This window comes from Fusarium odoratissimum (genome assembly GCF_000260195.1).
Source record: "Fusarium odoratissimum NRRL 54006 unplaced genomic scaffold supercont1.2, whole genome shotgun sequence".
Lineage (NCBI taxonomy): Eukaryota > Fungi > Ascomycota > Sordariomycetes > Hypocreales > Nectriaceae > Fusarium > Fusarium odoratissimum.
In genome coordinates this window covers 1,805,142-1,824,642 of record NW_022158688.1, presented here as the reverse complement: position 1 = coordinate 1,824,642, position 19,501 = coordinate 1,805,142, and the positions used below count along the sequence as shown (strand labels likewise).

The 19,501-nt window shown below is 48.5% G+C and overlaps 7 protein-coding genes across 9 annotated transcripts; 4 read left to right on the top strand and 3 right to left on the bottom strand.

The window, feature by feature from the left end:
* Positions 1 to 191: 191 nt before the first annotated feature.
* On the top strand, positions 192 to 481 carry FOIG_02245 (50S ribosomal protein L33; the record flags this gene model as incomplete). Its single annotated transcript, XM_031199454.1, has 3 exons — positions 192 to 204; positions 264 to 380; positions 438 to 481. The coding sequence occupies 3 exons, from the start codon at positions 192 to 194 to the stop codon at positions 479 to 481; spliced, it is 174 nt and encodes a 57-aa protein (XP_031071491.1).
* A 212-nt stretch (positions 482 to 693) lies between these two features.
* On the bottom strand, positions 694 to 4,628 carry FOIG_02244 (uncharacterized protein; the record flags this gene model as incomplete). Its single annotated transcript, XM_031199453.1, has 5 exons — positions 694 to 2,675; positions 2,731 to 2,835; positions 2,882 to 3,110; positions 3,164 to 4,027; positions 4,082 to 4,628. 5 exons carry the CDS (start codon positions 4,626 to 4,628, stop codon positions 1,025 to 1,027), a joined length of 3,396 nt encoding a protein of 1,131 aa, XP_031071490.1. The 3' UTR covers positions 694 to 1,024.
* A 1,967-nt stretch (positions 4,629 to 6,595) lies between these two features.
* FOIG_02243 (uncharacterized protein) lies at positions 6,596 to 9,612 on the top strand. Its single transcript, XM_031199452.1, has 2 exons — positions 6,596 to 7,009; positions 7,060 to 9,612. The coding sequence occupies exons 1-2, from the start codon at positions 6,829 to 6,831 to the stop codon at positions 7,335 to 7,337; spliced, it is 459 nt and encodes a 152-aa protein (XP_031071489.1). The 5' UTR covers positions 6,596 to 6,828; the 3' UTR covers positions 7,338 to 9,612.
* Positions 6,622 to 9,683, bottom strand: FOIG_02242 (uncharacterized protein). Its single transcript, XM_031199451.1, has one exon. It carries the CDS (start codon positions 9,554 to 9,556, stop codon positions 7,601 to 7,603), a length of 1,956 nt encoding a protein of 651 aa, XP_031071488.1. The 5' UTR covers positions 9,557 to 9,683; the 3' UTR covers positions 6,622 to 7,600.
* Positions 9,684 to 10,030: 347 nt separating this feature from the next.
* FOIG_02241 (uncharacterized protein) lies at positions 10,031 to 15,391 on the top strand. 3 transcript variants are annotated; one of them, XM_031199449.1, is made up of 3 exons: positions 10,060 to 10,553; positions 10,627 to 11,875; positions 12,089 to 15,391. In XM_031199449.1, the coding sequence occupies exons 1-3, from the start codon at positions 10,515 to 10,517 to the stop codon at positions 15,133 to 15,135; spliced, it is 4,335 nt and encodes a 1,444-aa protein (XP_031071486.1). In that variant the 5' UTR covers positions 10,060 to 10,514; the 3' UTR covers positions 15,136 to 15,391. The 3 variants fall into 3 exon arrangements, with proteins under 3 accessions (XP_031071487.1, XP_031071485.1, XP_031071486.1); XM_031199450.1 differs by having other exon boundaries at positions 10,031 to 10,396; positions 10,627 to 15,391; XM_031199448.1 differs by having other exon boundaries at positions 10,031 to 10,553; positions 10,627 to 15,391.
* A 50-nt stretch (positions 15,392 to 15,441) lies between these two features.
* Positions 15,442 to 16,866, bottom strand: FOIG_02240 (uncharacterized protein). Its single transcript, XM_031199447.1, has one exon. The coding sequence runs from the start codon at positions 16,547 to 16,549 to the stop codon at positions 15,527 to 15,529; it is 1,023 nt and encodes a 340-aa protein (XP_031071484.1). The 5' UTR covers positions 16,550 to 16,866; the 3' UTR covers positions 15,442 to 15,526.
* A 460-nt stretch (positions 16,867 to 17,326) lies between these two features.
* Positions 17,327 to 19,493, top strand: FOIG_02239 (uncharacterized protein). Its single transcript, XM_031199446.1, has 2 exons — positions 17,327 to 18,330; positions 18,382 to 19,493. Exons 1-2 carry the CDS (start codon positions 17,744 to 17,746, stop codon positions 18,914 to 18,916), a joined length of 1,122 nt encoding a protein of 373 aa, XP_031071483.1. The 5' UTR covers positions 17,327 to 17,743; the 3' UTR covers positions 18,917 to 19,493.
* The last annotated feature ends 8 nt before the right edge of the window (positions 19,494 to 19,501 follow it).

Here is a 19,501-nt window from a genome sequence, read left to right as displayed (position 1 = left end):
AAGTTCTCGGTGAATGTTGCAGCTCTCCTACTCACCGAGAAGGTTAGTGGGGGTTAAATGTGGATGGCAGTGGGCATTACGGCGCTACGTTTTGCCGACAGCCGCCTAACGTCGCCAGTATCCGTAAATTCTCTACTATCACGGCGACTGACGTACAGCAAGATCAAGCCATCTGATCCACGTCAATTAAAATGGCAAAGAAGGGTAGGCACATACTCTCACGATGACTCAATTAGGCTGTTGCTGACTCGTTTCTCTTATAGCCAAGGCTCGCCTGGTGCATGCGCGCCTCGTCTCCATGGCCATGACTGGCTTCTTCTATACCTTCAAGCGTCCCAGAACCGCACCCATGATGAGCATGTTAAAATACGATCCCATCGGTACGGCCTGACATACTGAAAATACCTGGAACCATCAGCTAATTCTGTCAATGGCAGTGCGTAAGAAGGTGTTGTTCCTCGAAACCAAAAAGAGGAAGTGAAAGCCGCCCAACCTCGCTCCATCATACCTTGTTCGATACAAGAACCCAACAATCGAGTTTCTTGCGTGAGCTAGACTTGGCTCTTTAACTGCAAGCCACGACGTACGCGCCATGTAACACTACACTAAAGAGCATCACTGGAGTTTTGGGCATCAGGATCCTCCCTCTTCGAAATGCGACTATACATGTACAACATAGACCACAATATCGTCCTGATGATATGGCTGCATTCGTATGCCACTAAATTTAACGACCAGACTATCATATTACTGTGCCTGCCTTGTGTGCGAGCTCTGTCTAGGTATTTGGGTACAAATGATAAGGTGCAAATTGTTGTTCCATCCACTATTTACACATTGTCTTTTTCAGATCGCCAGATGCCTACCATAATTCTTCTACAAAGTTGAGCCTTCAAGTTTTGGTCGCCCATGCTCCCTCAGAATTGATAGGTCTAGTGATTGGTGAACCTGCGCAGTCCCCAGGCCTATGATATTACTACATCATGATGATTGCCTGCAGTCTTTGCGTTTGTAAGCATATTAGTTAGACTGCTTCGAGTACGTCTTTCGGATCACATGGCGTGTTCGAAGCAACAAAGGTCTGTCTGTACTCTTCTGTACTCTCGGGTTGCGAGTCGGCTGGCGCTTCGTCCAACTTGACTCGTTTAACGGGATAGGCGATATCCTCTTCCTCATCCACAAAGGAGATACTGTGCTTTTTCCCGATACTACCGTCATCCTTGCCATCTGGCAGAATTTCTTTGGCAAAATCCTCCATAGTAGGGAAGTCCCAGTTAAGACGTGCAGGCTTTGACTGAATTAAACCCGACAGAATCTGTTCAACCATCTCGGGGTTGCTACAGCCTGTAGCCGAATTGACTTTAGCCATCACAGGCCTGTTGTATTGACTATGATTTACAGGTGGCCTGACAGGCTCGGTTTCCTGCGTCGAGGCAGTCGAAAGCCGTAGGATAGATCGAGGATTGGAGCCTTCTCGGCGCCTCGCTTGCTCTTGTGTTACCGACGGGGCGGTCGCCGGTGAAGATGCTTCCAATGCCGGGCTGGCTACGACGACTTTACGACGATATCTTTCTCCCTGGCAATGTAAATCAAGAGTAGTGAGGCCACTTAGACTTGCTGATCCCTTCGTGTCAGCACTCTTCTCTTGAACACACGAGTTAGACTCTTCCGAGCGTTGCTCATCAAAGCAAGCCGACTGAGTTCCAGTCTCTCTCTGCCGTGGTGCATGGACGCCGACAGGTTGCGATGTGATACCCAGTTGCTCATTGACCCAATGGCGTTCTTTGCTCAGGTATAAAGCGGTAGACTGCATTACCTGATTGAGATCAACCATTTTGTTGAATGTCGTGTTTAGACTTTCAACCCGAGGAACCCGCTCGGTCATCCCTTCTAGCTGGTTCTTCAAAGCATCGATTGCTTTGAGATCTTGGAGTTGTCTCTGGAATAGTTCTCCATTTACACCTGAGTTGCCCTCCAGAGTAGCAAGCTGATTTTGTAGATCGTGAGTTTTCTTACGTTCTTCAGCCAACGTCTCGCGCAACAACTGAGATTCTGGACCACTTGATGACATTCCTTCGAGTTGCATCTTGACTTGTTGAAGATGTGCCGCTACTATGGCGTGCATGGTTTCAGACTTGGAAATGTCTTTCTCCGAAGCAACCCTTTCCTGTTCAAGCTTTTTCGTGAGTGTAGTTTTGATCTCACAAATAGTTGCCTGCAAGTATTCCTTGGCCTGTTCGTCGTTCTCATGCATGGAAGTTTTCATGAGATCGAGCTTCTTAGTCCATTCTTGAGAGATCTGCTGCAAGGTTTCCTCCAGTTCCCCGATCTTTGATTCACGGTCTTGAAGCTGTTTTGCGATCTCATCACCAAGATGAGTTGGGAGATTTTCTTGCCAAACTGAATGACGAGTAGCAAGTCTGGCTAGGTTTTTATTTGTTTCGTCGCAGGTCTTCTGGGTCGCGAGAGTTTTGGCAGAAATGTCGCCTAGATGCTCAACAAGAGCTTGGTGTGTTTTCTCATGCCACTTCTGGCCTTTCGATTGAGTCTCCTGCTGATCGGCTATGTTGTTATGCAGCTTCTCGAAGTGCTCCTGGATGGTGTCTTGAAGAGATCCGGCTGACTGTTTTGCATCGCTTTGAGACGAGATAATCTTCTGTATCTCAGACATCAAACTGGAAGCTCGATTAGTGCATGAAGGAAATGAAATGAGAGATAAGAATCACATACCGGGAGACAATGTTCGTTTCTAACCTATCCGCCATCATCTTGACCTCTTCATTCGTCAGTTGACCATCACTGCGAGACTCCAAATGATTGTTCATCAGCTCGAGTCTACACGTTGGTTAGCAAGATCCATTCAGGAGATATGTTGACTTACTTCTCCAAAAGGGTGTCTGTTAGCCTTCCCTGTTTCTCACTCCACTCATTGTACTTCTCGTTGCTTTCCTTTAGTGAGGACATATCAGAACGGAACGTTTTCACCTCATCCAGCAAGCTTGATTCCGTTTTCAGACGGTTCTGAAGTTCAGTCGCTGCTTCTCTTTGTCGATTTATTTCCTTCTCCTGATTTTCAAGCCTCAGTTGCAGCTCGGAAATTGTGTGGTTTTCTAAGCAATACAGTCAGTCTCTGGTTGCGATACAACATAATCGGTGATATTACGTTTCTGTGCTTCTTGCTCAGACTCAGATCGATACTTTTCAATGCAAGATTTGAGTTCTTCGCGCTTCCTGTGACTGTCCTCCAGTGCTAGCTCAACTGCTTTGGCCTCTTTCTCGCGCCTGTCTCTCTCCTTTTGCAGCTCATCGTTCGCTTCTCTGTGAAGACCACGAGCCCGTGAGAAGAGATCCTGCTGTTCTTTGATAGCTTCATTAAGCTTTGCCCGGTGTTTGCGATACTTTTCATGAGTGGCTGCCTCGCGATCTCGAGATTTGATTAAGTCGGAGCGAAGAGACTCAATCTCACACTGTAATCTTTGAGTTTCCTTTTCCGTCAGAGATCCTTCTTCTTGTAACTTATCAAGGCGACTCTTCGAATCTCCAATCGCGGAATCTTTTTCCGATATGAGTTGCAGAGACTTGTCTAAAGCCTTCTTAGTGTGCTGCAACTTACCCTCAAGAAGTGTAATCTCTTGAAGGGCCTCCTGACGCTCAGCTTCGGTGATCTGTATACACTCATTCCAGTATTCAGCCACGTTCTGCATTGCAATTTTCTTTCGATCAGATTCAAACGTTGGTCGAGGATAGACTCTCTGTTTAGCAGAGCGTTTTCTGGAGATATTGCTGCTCCTGGAAGTCGGGCGATCATCGTTCCTGTCGGACACTCTATGGTATTTAGATGCCGATGGGGGCTGAGTCGCCCAGTGACCACGGGATACACGATTTCGAGACTTTGTAGTGGTCATGGGAGTCCGGGGAACAGGGGTCTCCAGGTCACCACAAACACTGGAGGAGGGCTCTTGATGCAAGACTCGGTCAACACGCGTAATATGTGGAAGGGGAAGTTTTAGATCTTCTAGTCGGTGCCCTAGACTTGAGCTTTAGCGGGAATGACCATTGAACCTCGTGATTCGTAACTTACCATGGCCCTTGATGTGAGGCGGAGAAATCTTCGTTTGTTTTTCCACCTGTTGAGAAACTTGAGCTTTGGTAGCCTCTTTACCGAAGCGAGAATCATCAAAGAGAGATCCAATTTCTGTTGGAGGTGGTGCGTTTATATTAGAAGCTTCCGGCATGTTTTCATGAGAGAGCTCAGAGCTATCGATACAGATGACTGATGCTTCACCAGGGCTTTCTCGTGTAGAATGTTTCTCCAATGGAATTGGGGTGTGACTCGAAGAATTATCCGACCGACCTGTGAGGTTTTCATCGTAAAAATGAGAGGATCTCTCAGAGGGAACTTTGCCCCTTGTTAGACCAAGCTCAGGGAGATCTAAAGGTGCCGCAGGCCTATGGATCTGGACAGGAGCGCGTAGTGCACTGGGTGGAGAGTGTTCAGCAGGAATGTTTGTTGGCATAGGGAAGAATTGGGAATTACCAGCTGCTTGAGGCTGCTCAGGTTTAGGTTTCCGCGAGAACTGTCCAGGGCGAGGAGGTTTCTTTTCGGCAAAGCAGAACCCTTCGGCCATTGTTGATGTCGAAACCTCCTCTCTTGGTACCGAGAACCTCCTGAGATGAAGCTGATTCCAAAGTGTAACAGGAGCGGCCTGAGAGTCTGGGATGGCCGATCCGAGTTTTTCGAAATTTCTTTCATCTTCAACATGTCGAAAAGAGATCAGGCTGCTGCCTCTACTGAATGGCGCTCTGGGTCTCGGGTCTGGTGAGGCGGTCATCGGCGACCGTCTAGCTGACAGGCCAGCTAGACCTCACGGCTTATAAAAAAAAGAAGATCGCTGTTATGTTGTGGTGTAAAAAGGGTATCGTTGACTCTGAGTAGAGGGGTGATGTGAAGAAGTTGAAAATGACAGCCTGAGTTGGCAGAGAAGCTAAGAAATTCCCCAAACCTTAGGCTTGCTCGTATCCTCCTTCTCCTCTCAGTCGTCCCTCCAACATTTATCCGACATAAATGTTGGAAGGTGTTTATGATGCGGCTTCCAGTTGGAGTTTCCGCCAAATGGTTTTAGGGAAGCTGCACCTGCCTGGACCGTGTAGGCACAGTGATTCATTGCCCATCCTACCCCATGGTGCCTGCCGCCGGCAGACTTTGAGCGGAATCAGGTACATCTCAAAAATTTCGGGGCAGGAGGAACATTGGGAAAGATGACTTGAGGAGGTAACTACCTAGTAGGCAGTAGCGAAGGAAATTCCTCGCGTTTTCTAAACTGTTACTGGCCATGTTCCTTCTTCTGGCCTTCAAGGTATAGGAATTCAAATGCCGTACGGATCATTAACTTAAGTTTTTATACTTGAGAGGCTTGGTAATTGAAACCACGACGTATATTTATACTCGAAGAAGGATGAAAGGTGAAATGGTAAATCAAGCGTGAGGAATAGGTAAACCGATATCCCTCCATAAAGCAGTTCCTGTAATTGTCTGCCACCACTCGTGGCCCAACACCATCCCTCTAGTGTAACTAATCTCCTTGAACTTTTTACGTCAAGCTTATTATCTGGCTTCGTTTGTATGAGAGTATTCGAGAGAGAATGAGTGGCGTGTTTCTTTCTTAACTTCTATCACCTTGCACCTCGACTAAACTACAAGTCGCATTGGGAGATGTTCTAGGCAATTTGTGAATGTGACCATATGTGGTGGTACTTTAGACTGACTCAAAGAAGTTAGGGTCGTATACGATCTTCGGCTATTATACAAGCATCTAACATATACGAAGTCGAAAGAAGGGAACTGTAAAGGAGGCCTCGTTTTTGTATCACACAGCATGGTTGTATCTCTCTGAGCAGGGTCATGAATCTATTTCAACTACTAAACCTGGCGCTTATACCAGATCTAAGATGATGCAACATCGCATCGCCAAGTTTTTCGCTTAGAAGCAAAATCTAGAACGGCGGTTATATGGAGTTCAGCGTCTTCCTGCCAAGATCAATCTCAAACGCTGTCAAAACCATGACAACGGCTGCAGGTCAACTTACACGATAAGCATATAAAGAACCAACAACGACCCCTGGCGCTTCGCTTTAGAAATGGACGCCAACAATGCATGGGCCACCGCTAGTTGATCATTCTCAACCGCCGTTATCACCGGCCCAACATCACAGAGTGAAACGAATCTCCAACACCCACATGCACTACGACTTAATCCCCAAACTAAGGCTTTGTAGAACCAATCCGGCGTCTCATCACTGTGAAAAACATGAAGATATTCCCTTGCGCACAATAACGGCCCTGCATTAATCACCCTTTGGCGCGTGACGAAGTACAGGCATCGAGGTTGATAAAGTCCGGATCTGAAGTCTTATTGGCTGGACCCCTGTTTGAGGCTTCGCCGCTCAGCGCTTCGAGCTGGACTGTCACCAATCACAGATGTGCGTGCTCCTATATCGCGGTTCCTGCTGCTGTGCTCGAGTCTCGGCCCCGTGATGGGAATCCAATGATGATTCGTCTTGAACATTCGGGATTTGAGAGCCAAGTCGGTATCAAGGATGCCAGGGTCTGAGTACTACGCTTGTGGGGGATGAAGAACCAGAGATTTGTAGATGTATATACAAGTGGCTGCCCTCTCCAAAGAGGTGGTATTCTTGAAAAATTCCTAGCCTTTCTATCTTAATTACATGATATTTTTACCTTTTCATATTTCCTAGGTTCTGTGAACCTTTTTGTGCAGCTTCTCGAGCAGCCATACCCATATACCAGCTTACACAAACTCAAAGACAATGTCTTCAACAAGTAACCCTTTTCCGCTCGCGTCGGAGAGCTACGATGATAGTGCTCCAAGCGCCGACTCTGGCACTGAGGCGGGTGCTGCTGGCGACAGCTCAGGCAACTCAGTTTCTATCTCTCAAGGCGGCATGATTGCTATCATCGTTGTCGTTGTTGTCGTCAGTTTGATCGGCAGTATGTCTCTCCCTACTACTAATCGTCAACATGCACTAATATTGTTATAGTCTCCACAGCCGCCCTCTTCTTCATAGCAAAGAGGCGCGAATGGACAATGAGAGAGACAATCAGGAAGTCTGCTCGCAAGGTTGTTACGGCTCTCACACCGCGGAGAACAGAGTTCCCTTCATCAGTCAAAGATGGGCCTGTTCCATCTCATCGTAACCGTACACGGATTGTTGATGATGATGTCCCTCCGACACCAAGAATTCGACCTGAAGATCTTGAAAAGGGTCTAGCTCAAGCCAAGGCAAAGCGTAAGGAGAAGAAGTGGTCGAGGAAGTGAAAAGCAGCAGCAGAGGGAGATCCTCACTGTGGGGTGCAACTGGCAGTCACGGTGGCAGGAGTGGTCATAGAAGTTGTCAGCCACGTATTTGATGGTTGTGGTCTCAAATTGGTGTTTCCAACGGACAGGATCCGGGTATCATCCATGTATAAATAGTAACCTTCCACGCATGGGCTGTCTCATATTTACTCCACGAACTGAGCATTAACGCCTTTGCTATTTTGATAATGAAATTCAAGCGCCTGTTTTTTCTTTCTCGCTTCTTAGATCCGTCTAAACGTGTTGCCACTGGCGCTGCGTCGAGCAGCTCCAGTTCGCTTGTCCCGAGGTTCAGCGGGCAGCTCCTCCTCTCTCTTCTTTTGCTTTCTCCTTGACTCTGGAATGAAGGACACTTGACGCTCACCAACAACCTCTCCTCGGGCTTGGTGAGTGCGCCCCGACTTCTGCTGTCTCGAGCCAAGCGCCGTGTCCTTGACAGCCCGTCCCTGGTTGCTGGTTGATGACACACGCATGACAACGTCTTCGTCCTTGGTCTTTCGCCTTGGTGCGGGGACTGTCTTGTCCATATCTTCATCACTGGACGCATCATCGTCAGAGTCCTTACCCTGATAACGGGCCGGGGCCTTCGAATCGGCCTGCTGTCCCACCGCAGTGCTTGGGTTGAGAGCACGGAACTCTCCAGTGGTCTCATCCACCTGGAAGGCTTCATCCTCGAACATCTTGCTGAAACGGGAATCACCAAGAACACCAACATTGGTGTCAACCTCAGCTCTGTTCTCCTGCTTCTTGAGAATCTTGTCCACCATCTTCTGGTTGACCTTGACCTTCTTAGTACCTCTGATTCTGCTTGCACGTTCCTTCTCGACCTTATCCTTGATACGCTTCGTCCTCTCCTCTTCCCAGACATATGGGTTGGCAATCAACCTAGCCTGCTCGTACAGCTTGGATGCCACAAAGTATCCGTGCATGTAAGGTCGGAGCAGGTTGGTCTTTCCAATCAGGTGGGACAAGCTCAGCTGCTTCAGTTCGGGTAGTGTCAAGAACTTGTAATTGTCGTATGTTTCGGTGTGCACCTCTTCCGCCATTTCTTCGACCATGTTGTCCAAGAACGAGCACCATTTAGGAGCAGGACCTAGTTGGGGAACGAAGAACGCATGTTGTTGCTTGCCTTCATTGGCCGTCATGATCATACCAGTGTTCTTGCACCATGCAACGTCGTTGATGTCCACTATAGGCTCCACGGACGTCCAAGGATCTCCTGTCTCCTCATCCCATAGCTTGATGATGCGCTTATCCGCCGACAGGATTTTCTTTTCTTGTGATGCCGTTGTCATATGCATGAGCTTGTGCACAGGGAAACCATATCCTTGATCCTTCTTCATGAGGGGCACGGGTCGTCGTAGATCGAAAATCTGCATCATGCCACTTGAAGCGCCGGTAACAATAGAAAGGCCTGAAGGGCTGAAGTCCAATGCTGTAACTTCACCTTCGTGGCCTCCTAGCAAGGCGACCCTGGACTTGGATCGGGGGTCCCAAAACTCAACTGTTCCTATTGAAGTTCCGAAAGCGAGCAAGTTATGAGTATTCTCTGCGATAGCAGCCGTGTTGACGCTACCAACCCCGATACCTCCTTGTAAACCGCCCCCAGTAAGTTCATCGTCACCACCAACATCGACCTGATATGACTTCATGAAGCGTCCAAGCTCAAGGTTGAGGCGGAACACCTCGCCCTTACCATCGCTATCCAAGCCGACCGCTGGTACAAGAGCCTCGGTAGATTGCCGGTCGTAGACAAGAGCTCGGCCATATCTTGGAAGACGGACTTCGTAATGGCAGCCCATGGGAGTGTGGAATTCGAGGCGGCGATCGGTTTGAAGGTGAAGGGATTTGGAGTAATCGGTTGACAGGAGCTCAAATGAGTGGTTGAGGGAGTTGGTATGACGAGCGAAAGACAGCGACAGCTGAGGTAGGTTATGAACATGAATCTGCGGCTTGTATGTGCCTGTGCTCATGATCCAGTCGCCATCTTCACTGACCCGGATGCAGTTACTAGCCTCTTCGAACTCGAAATCTTGTAGAAGCTCGACACGATTCTGGTATTCGGCATCGTCCTTCAAACTTCGCTTTCTGCGTCGCGCAAGCCAGTCGGGCAGAGGTCGGGCACTAGATGCGCCCGAAATTGTGTATACGGGAACGGTTCCCGGATTTGAAAGCTTCATGGTGGCGGTATTCCAGTAGAACCGCACTGACGAAACTTGGTTGCCGTGTAGAGAGGAATAATGCAAGTTTTGCGATTCACCAGCTGATGCGCCTTGGACTTGAAAAAAATCAAGGTGAAGAAAAACGACGCCCCACTATCTTCGGTGTGCTCGGTGACTCGCGGTAAGGGACCCCAAAGACCTCAAACGGAGGAAAAACGCATATACTCTGACTGTTTCTGTATAAATATTATTACAAAAATCCGAGTTATTACTTAAAGACCACACAGAAAGATAGATCATACACTTTAATAATTGATGCCCCTGTTTGCATCAAGTTATATACTTTGCAAACGTCAAGATTCCAAGGACCAACTCTCTACATACTATTGCTGATCTTTTCTTCTCCTAGCCTAATACGCTCCTATTCAGTCCCTTGAATTTGGTCTTTCTCTACTCCCCTGTTAAACCCGGCCAGCAAACCACTTGATTGTCCCCGATTAAGCACTCCCCATCCCAGCTGAGGCCCTTGCTCTTCCGCCTCCACTGAATTTCCACCTCCGCCAACGCCTAGTTTGTCGCGACAGACATCATCAAATATCGAACTGCCCCAGATCATCGTCACATCGTTTCTTTTTGTCCAGAGAACACAACACAAAGCTAATGACTTAGCTGTTACTTCTTTCACCACTATTTCGAAAGATTACCTCACCGACCGAGCCATTTTAGCTCTCCGTGGCACCATCCCCGAGCTGCGACTTAGCACAAGTGTCCGGCTCGTTGAGATGGAGTCTGGGGAGTCAACTGCCCCTACCAGTACTATCCAGACAACCACATCTCGGCAATTTCTACTATCCTAAGGTACGACTATAACGAAGAAGCAACACGAAGTGTCGGGCCCTTTTAGGCTTGGGCCTCGCCGTCGTTCCTAAGGCCGCATTTACGGTTGCGACTTCGGAACGGCGAGGAAGTTGTCGCAATGGAGACCAGTGAATATGAGACGAATACCTTGTCGATAGTATGTTTGAGTTACTTTTATAATTCTAGCTTTCCTCTAGAAGCCTTTCTTTATCTAACTTTGAACTCTTCAGAACAACATCGCGTCGATAACCTTTCGCATCTACGAGCCTCCTCCCGACCAATCGCATGGCTTCCAATCCTCCGCTCTCGAGATTCAAAGTTCTCTTCGCGACCAAGGAAAGCTTGTTTCGTATGACGCCGACCGAGTAGGAATATGGATATTTCAAATCGTCAGCAAAGACGGGACGAGCAAGGCCGTCAATTCTGCCCCGGGATCTAGCCTGGAAGCTTCCGGCTACACATTAGGGATGGTTGAGGAGGGTAACCTTGAACCTGTAGCTTTGCAGAAGAGCCGCATTCCGGGAAACACTACTCAAAATGCCCCGAACAACACAGCTTCTACCGCATCTCCCGCCGAGGCAAATAGTCGTAACCCTTTGATCTCACCGACTCAGGTCGCTGGGGGGGCTTTGCCTGAAGGAGTGTCTCAATCTTCAGCTCAGGTTACCGACATGAGGACGACGCAGCCAGTACCAAAGATTATCTACGAACAGTTCATAGTCGCAGTCATTTCCTCGATAGCTTTCGCTTTCTGTAGTCGGTCTATGGCCATACCTCTGAACTACAGGACAATGTTGATTCCACCTTTGCTAGCCGATGCGAATGAACGCGAAAGGGACTCCTTGCAAGCCGATCCCGTCGTTGGCACATTCAAGACATATCTCACTACTACGGGCTCTCTTGTTGTCAGTCTTACTTTCTCTTACTGCAAGAACCTGGCGACAGTGGAAGATGTTCTCACAGGTGATTCCTCTTCGCCAAGTAGCTCGGTGCTGGCTGCCCCCTATGGAGTTTTTGCAACAAAGCAGAATTTTGCCAACGGGGATGTTTCGGATCGAAGCCTAGCACAGACACCGAATACGCAAGCTTTGAGTGTGAGAAGTGTCCCAGACACAAACGATTCGCAATGGAAGCACTCATGCCTCAAAGCACTCGAATATTGTGGACTCAACCCATCTCAATTCAAGGCGAGCCCCTGGGTCAACCTTCTCATTTCTAAGCCGACTTCGCAAGATGCAGACGGGGAATCTAAGCGATCACGGGCAACAGTTCCCTGGCCAGGATCGCTCTGCTTTCGAAAGAAGCCAATGGAAATGTCAACGACTCACCGTGTTGGCGACACGATGCTCAGTGGCCACGAGGAATGTCACGATCCCTTAGGAGATGCTCGTGGATGGTTCGCCGGTGCGTCAGAAAGGGAAGAGAGAATCTCCAAACGCAAAGCTGAGCGAATGTATGCTGTCACTAGAGAAGTTAATGGTGCGAACCCCCTAGCTCAAAACCTCAATGGGCAGTCTCCCTTGACCATGAGGCGACCTAGCACAGCTGCCGCTGGTGTCATGTATCCAACACCCCCCGATGCAATTCAGCAACACATCGGCATTACCCCTTCCATAGATGGAGCGATCTCAAGTCCTAATAACCCGCCCCCAACCCTTGCAGTTGTTGATGCTGATATCACGATGCCAACAGCGACACCGATGGCTGATGCTGAGAATGACGCCTGGGGAGGCCAGCACGAACAAAAGAGAGAACGAAGCGACAGCAACGCAATGGGCGATTCTGACGATGTAATGAACGACTTGGGTGAGGATGTGTTCGGGGATCACGATGTAACAGAGGATGACTTTAATTTCTTTGATGGCCCTGACGGCAACGATCTGGACATGGACATGCCAGATTTGCAACCAGCTCCTACTGCACCTGCGCCCCAGGTAATGCCTCCGCCGGTGCTATCGCATCCGGAGCCTCACAAAGCCATACAGCCGCAACCTGAGGTCAAACCAAAACCAAAGACTAATGATTCTGTCTTTGCTAAGCCAGAACTGAAGCATGCCAGGAGCTCGCTCAATGATGAACTTAATCACAGAATCAAAGTTGAGCGACCAGATACTACCAAGCGAGGGTCCAGTCCATTTGACCCTGCTACCGTGTTCAAGCGAGTACGGGCCTCATTGTCCAGCCCTACCAAGGATGATTTTGCTGTTCAGCCACCCCGGAGAAAGAGTAGTGTTTTTGAAAAGGTCGAGTTTGACCCTAAAATCCCCCTAATTAACAAAAAGTATGAACATGGTGGTGCATTCGACTTTTCAAAGGACCAGAGTAATGGAGATTCGAGGCCGAGTGCCCATAATCTTTCTCGAGATGAGTATCTCGAAGGGCAAGGAAAGCTGAAACAGACATCCAAATCACTTCTTGGAAACTCTCTCATTAGAAGTTTGACTGGTATTGATGCATCTACTACCCATGCAAGCCCCCAGAGACTGAATGGGCATGACTGGATCTCTGAAGAGAGTGATCTCGAGTCAGATGGAGATGATATAAGTTCGCTTTCTGGTGGTCCAGTTTCTCCCGTTAAGTCCAGTATCAAACGAACCGTCGTGGATGATGATGCTCTTTCACAAGCTACAAGTTCTAGAGAGACAGAACTGCTAGACGATGTCGCTGATGAGCAACTTGCGATCGAGCTCCCAAAACTCTCCAAAACAGAATCGCCAGAAATGCTGCTACACCGTTTCTTTTTGGACCCAGAGCCACTTAACGTGGACGTAGGTCTTTCCAACCACGACTTTGTGGAGATTGCGCAAATCATCACCGAACAGGCTGCTACCGGGCGACTTGAAATCGGCATCGAGCATAAGGCTGAGTCGTCTGTCTCCCTTGCGACTATGAGGAGCCATGAGCTCAGTATCGCCCGGAACTCCTTACAACTTCTTCACGATGCCATTCCCTCGAATTTGGGTACCCCCGCGGCTGTGCGATTGAAAGGGCTGCTGGAAATTCAAGACCTCCCCCTTGTAGGACAACCGAGCCGTCTCCAGCCCAGACCGATTCCAGGCAGAGATCCCAACGCTGAGCAATTGCGCGCAAACAATCTATACCAGATTCCTGTACCTCATCTGGAAGTGCGCAGATCAGAAACGAAACTCTCAGTACTTCCATCATCAATGTCTTTCTGGGAAGGTCTCGGGCTGTCACCTTCGTGGGGGACAAAGGATATCTCCGCTCTTTGCATCTTTCCAGGCTGGAAGGGGATGTCAGACCATGTTGAAAGTTTCCTCAGCCGCTTAAAGAGTGTATATGAATCCTTGAAACTTGGCACTCTCAACAACCTGCCGTTGTCTGGAGACTGGGACGATGGTGTCTTGCCATATGAGGTTGATAGGATCTCGACTTCACCTGACGCAACCGTAACTGGTCATGGCTCTGCTCTTGTGGAAAGCATGGAAGTGCTCCGAAGCTCTCTATCAGAGTTGAAGTCCAAAGACAAGAATCTGGTCATTTACTTTGTTTACTCACCAGATAACCCGGCTTCCATCATCGAGGCCTGCACGGCTTTCTACCGCTGCTTTGATGAGTATAGCGACCTCCTAGCAGCTCGTCGAGAATCTCCACAGAACGAGCTAGTGCTGCAGCTTGTTTCATTAGATATGATCTCTTCCACGACATCGCTAGTCGTCCCGACTCCCGCGGAAATGATCAAGCTCTGCATAGAGACGTATGATAGGTGCACCTTGTTTTTGGACACCGAATTCGGTGGTCCTACACCTGCACCGGCAGTTATGCTCGAACAGCCTCCACCTCGAATGATTGACTTCAAGCTTACAACGTCGCCTTCTCAGTCCCTTATGCATGAGAATTCCTGCTTACATGTCGGATATGCTGAAAGTCTTGATGGCCGATGGATTACAGCTGCGTGGACCGACAACCGTGGACAACGACAAGCAACCACGTCCTATTCAATCACTCGGAGTAGAACACCGGATCGTTCCGTCTCCCACCACAAGGCCGCCATCATAGCCGAGATCTGGGCGACTACGTTGACCATGATATCAATCTGGAAAGTTCATTGGCGAGTGATCATCACCAAGTCTGGGGCAATGGACCAGAAAGAGGTGGAGTGGTGGCAAGCAGCCTCAACGCTAGACGACAAACACTCATTCACCATGATTCTCATGTCCGTCGATACCAATCCATCTTTGCAGCTGGTCCCGCCGATCGTGAAGGTTCCTCATGCGGCAACCTCGGCGTTCTACTCAACACCAGTATCCACGCCACAGGCTAATATTGTTTCGCCGGAGCAAACCACGACGCCGGCAACGCCTATGCGTGATGCTAGCACATTAGCTGCTACACCGACTGCCGAGGGTGCTGCAGAAGCAGAGGCCGATTCCTTCCTGATTGATGCCACTGATCAGACATGGGGTGCCATCGTCGGACATCGACTCTGCAACTCCACTACGTTACTGGAAGTGAGACCGGCACTTGCCAGTGGGTATCTGATTAAAAGAACAGGAATAAAGCTTGAAGACCCCCCAGTCGTGATGGAGGTCAATCTTGTCCACACAGAGGCTACGCCTAGGGCGTACGAGCCTCTTCTAAGAGAAATGCTGTGCTATTTTCGGGGTCTCGGAACCCTAGCCAGAGCACGAGGTGTTGTAGACCGTGAGATGGATGTTCGACCTTGGCATATTGCAGCGGCAGAGAAGGGCGTGCGGGCGCTGCATCTACTATTATGATGATACAGGCATCGGGAGGCGTCGTGTTTGGTAGTTGGCGTGTAGATTGTTGGTGTATGGCGTTTTCACTTTGTGGTGCATATTTACGATTGGATAAGCTAGTCATGATTCGAATACATACTGGCCTTCTGTTGCCACCTTTGAAGCTCACCTCTCCATTCGTTGGGATGATCATTTGGTAGGCTGCCAGTACTAACGATAGTTGAATAGGCAAGCGGACATAAGTCAATTAAAAACAAAACACTATATATTCGGCTGTCTATCAATAACCTGGGGTGTAAATCAAAGATCAGAAAGCAAAAGAACGCCAGCATATTATTGAAGCTATGTATTTTTAGCTTTTAATGCTCAAGGAACTCCTTGGACTGGGTATCTTACAAGCAAGCCATTGTTATTGAATGATTTCAAACCAATCTCTCTCGTCCGATCCGTTTTGACCCTTTCGACGCCAAAGCTGCCTCTCGACGTCCCATTCCCAGAAACGGTGGCCTGGGTGCGTGGCGAAATCATCGTTCTGAGACTCATGGGTAGTGTTCTGGTCTTCCACCCATTCAGGGGTACTTGGATGGGTATCTGCTGAGGCTGTGTCTACCAGAGACCAACCATGGAATTGGAAACTGTGAGAAAGAGCTTGAGATGCTTCAGTTGATACCTCCCAGGCAATATTTTCACTGGGGTCGACCAGACTATCAGTATCCGAAGGCTGCAGCGAGGAAGTCCTCTCTCTGTGCAATTTGTCGTTGGGCGGCATGATCCATTTCCCATCTGAATCAGATGTGTTGGACGAGATATCAAAAGGTCCGCACAAGGAGTCAGTGCTAATTTTTGATGGTCCTTCGGGTTGTTCTGGCTCTGAAGCTACGGTTTTGTGGTGGGGGAGAGGGCTTTGGGCTCTTGTGCGGCAGCGACCCAATAGCTGCTTGAGAATTTCTTGAGATTGTTGATTCTTGGGGATGATGCCTTGACTCTTAAAGTCTTCCGAGGTGTTGAATTGGAAGGGCAGGGCTTCTGAACAAGAAGTACTTGGCCCATACTCTTCTGGTTTAGATCCCTGGGAATGTGCTGGGGGAGTAAGGTGGACACTCTGATACAATTCCTCGGTATTATCGCCAAGGACGAGGTCTTGCTCTAGCCCAGGAATGACACGAACCTGGCTCGTCTCCAAGTCCTGCTCAGAACCAGATAGGGTCCAGGAGATTTCTACCACGGAAGGGAGCCCAGAAGTATGCTTCTCGCTTGTACCCAAAAGCTTCTCTACTATATTTTTGGAAATGAGGCCGTAGTCTCTGCCGCAGAGTATGGCACTGATTTGTAGAGGGCCCTGGGACTTGTTCTTCCGCTTAGAGAGGTTGGGATCGTTGGCAGAAACTGACCAGCAGTTAATGATCACTTGTTGAGTGAAAAGATCCGGCATTTCTTCGACCCAGCGTGTAGGAGAGTATATTCGAGGCCCTGTTCTGAAACGAGTGAGTAGCCCCAGAGGGGATATGAGGGTGGAAGTGGTCCAAGACTTGTAGGCAATATTGAGTGAGGCTCCAATGTCAGACACATCACGGCAGTCAGCCGGGACCGAGGTTAGTAAAGGGAGTTGAATTGACCTTTTAATATTGTAAAAAATAGGTTGAACACTTATGGGAAATGACTGGTACTAGCTCCAGTATACCAACGCCTGGTAACATAAGTGAAGGATGCATAACGTGAAGCATTTTGATCAGCATTGCTGTCTTGGATCAAATCAGGCTGAGAGGGATTGTGGAATTGGGGATTTCCGATTGAGAAAGCCACGTAGTCACCCACCTGTGAGTTGTCACATTCACCGATATCACGTTGCATAAATCACATCAGACTAAGGAGCTAATGCAGAAGACAAAGTGTGAAATACAAAGTGAGGTGCTCGAGTCCTCGAGTCTGGACTTTCATATGGGCAGCGAGACGTCACTGGTGATATAACCCCCATCAAGCCTCAGCTTCCAAAGTTACAATTCCCTAAATAGGGACCACCCTCACAGTTGTCTGACCTATAGAACCCTTGTATATCATCGTGTCTGTCCTCCTGCTGCTATTCTCAGTTTGTCATTGTTCAAGTAATGCTTTACTTGACCAACTCGGCCAACCACGGCTCGATATCGCTCACTGAACCAGATGACTGCATAATAGCATGGTTCCTTGATTCTGCAGCCAGGGTGGGATGAAAGAGAATGCCGCTTCCGTATGAGTGAACATGGTCCTCCTGGCTACGGTATATCACAGCTGTGCAGTGGCTCGTCTGGCTGAGTGAGCGTTGTCTTTGTGGTTTTCTCTTCCACGTATCGGCCATGTAAATTCCCATCATAGTACTGCCATCCATGTTCTTGTCGGTACTTGATGAGGCTCAACTGATCTAGCGCATGATAAGATCAGGGATTGAGGCCCTAATGTGAAGCCTGAATAATCTACTCCGCTGCTTCTCTTCTTTCATTTTGCCCAACAGCGGTTGCTTGGAGTCCTCGCGGTGACTTGAGACTTCTCCCTTCTCTACTGGCTTGATCCTCTTCTAGGTGTTGTCGAAATTCCGACTTACTGGGCATACTTAAACCTCATCACGGCGAAGACAAGTATCAATGTTGCCATGCCGGTGCGATCACATTACCCCAAAAAGATATCGTTGAGAAAAAGTTGTAAGGGTCTCCTGCGTGAACGTCTGCAGAAACGTGTGAGGCCTTCACGCACTGAACTACAGAAGCTAGAGAAGGAGAAGAAGCGAAGGTCACGTCCCCAAGCATCAGCATCACCGTCATCGGTAGCAAAGCCTTCGACGTCTTCCGAAGCAGAAAGACTCATAGCCGTGGCTTCAGAAACAAATCTGTTACCAGAAGCACCGAACGCTCTCTTAGGGAGCAACGTCGAAAGCCCAGGAGTTCAAAATCAGACGCTCATTGCTGCAAACAACAGCAATATTGACGAGTCCAATATAATTGTCGTCGACCCTGAGGGTCAATCTCAGGCACAAACCTTTTGTCCTTTGGGATACAATACTCTCGCTACGTCAGCTCCCTATTCTGAGCCATATTTATTACCAATATCGGAAGAGAACATCCAGTATACTGCTCCCAGTTTTACCTCCTCTATCACCCAAGTATCGGGCTTGGAGACTGATATCAATGACCACTTTCTCCTGTCAGAGCCAACACAGACCACATCCTGGGATGACTTTGGGTTCGTGCTTTAATACCTTTAGTACTTACGTTTTACTAATATACCTCCTAGTGCTCCCTCTATTCAGAGCCCTCTAGTACACACCCAAGACTTTGGTAACCCCTCCGGCCTTGCTTGGCCTTTAAACATGGGACAAGACGTTCAGCAAGGACTACCACCACCTGCCCCCGATATCTCCTCTTCTTCTTCTGCTGGACAGGAGTTGAACCTGGTCAAAGTAACATATGATGGCGGCTATTCAACCCGCCAAGTGGTCGAATTCGACGGCAGGTCGAACTTCAACTTCATAGCCCAGAGCTATGTTGATATACTCCAACGTTCATCTCCTATACAAGTCATAAGTCTCCCACCAGGAATCGGCAGAAAGACTCAATGTCCCAATGGTACATTAATCAACATCGAACAAATCTTGTACGCCGGGATAGAGTTCGAGTCTCATCACCTCCCATTCCCTCCTACTCGAGTATACTTTGTCGTATACGATGACTTCAGGGGTGAGGATGGGGTTCATATGACCCTGGGCCGTGATTGGGTTGGCAAAATCGAGCAGGCCTATCCACGAGTTGGCTACCAGGGTCAACGATAGATTCTTAAGAGATCTATTCAAACTCCACGTGAAGCACCAGAGATAGGTGAAGCTTCCGTGCAGTACACCATGGTTAAGTTGCAAAATTTCAACCCATGGCCAAGTTTAATACGTTATCGAAGATCCTCACCAGGCCCAGTAGCCAGAGGCTCTCAAAATGGTCCAAGTTATTGTTAGGCGTGGAGGTGGCTCGGAGCCGTGTAGCTCAGAGACTCCTCCCGTTTTGTCCTGTCTTTGACTTTGCGTCCTTTACATTTTTCTTATCTGGTTTCATTATCCATCTATACTTAGTCCTTTCTGATTGCGGTCGAGATGTTGCAGTTTTTGGCTTTGCCATGTCCAACTCAAGGCTTATGCCTTACAGAACTTCGTGTCGAAGGATGACGACAGGGTTGTTTGGGGTGTTTTCTCCTGCACATGACATATATTTACGGTCTTTGTATCTGCGGCTTGCAGCTTCTTGCTTGTTGACGACAACGAATGTTTTGGCGGTTTATGATTTTGGGTCTTTTATTAAATATTTGTATGGTTTGAGACGCAGAATGAGATATCATCATACAAACAAATTCGCCTGCAATGAGCATT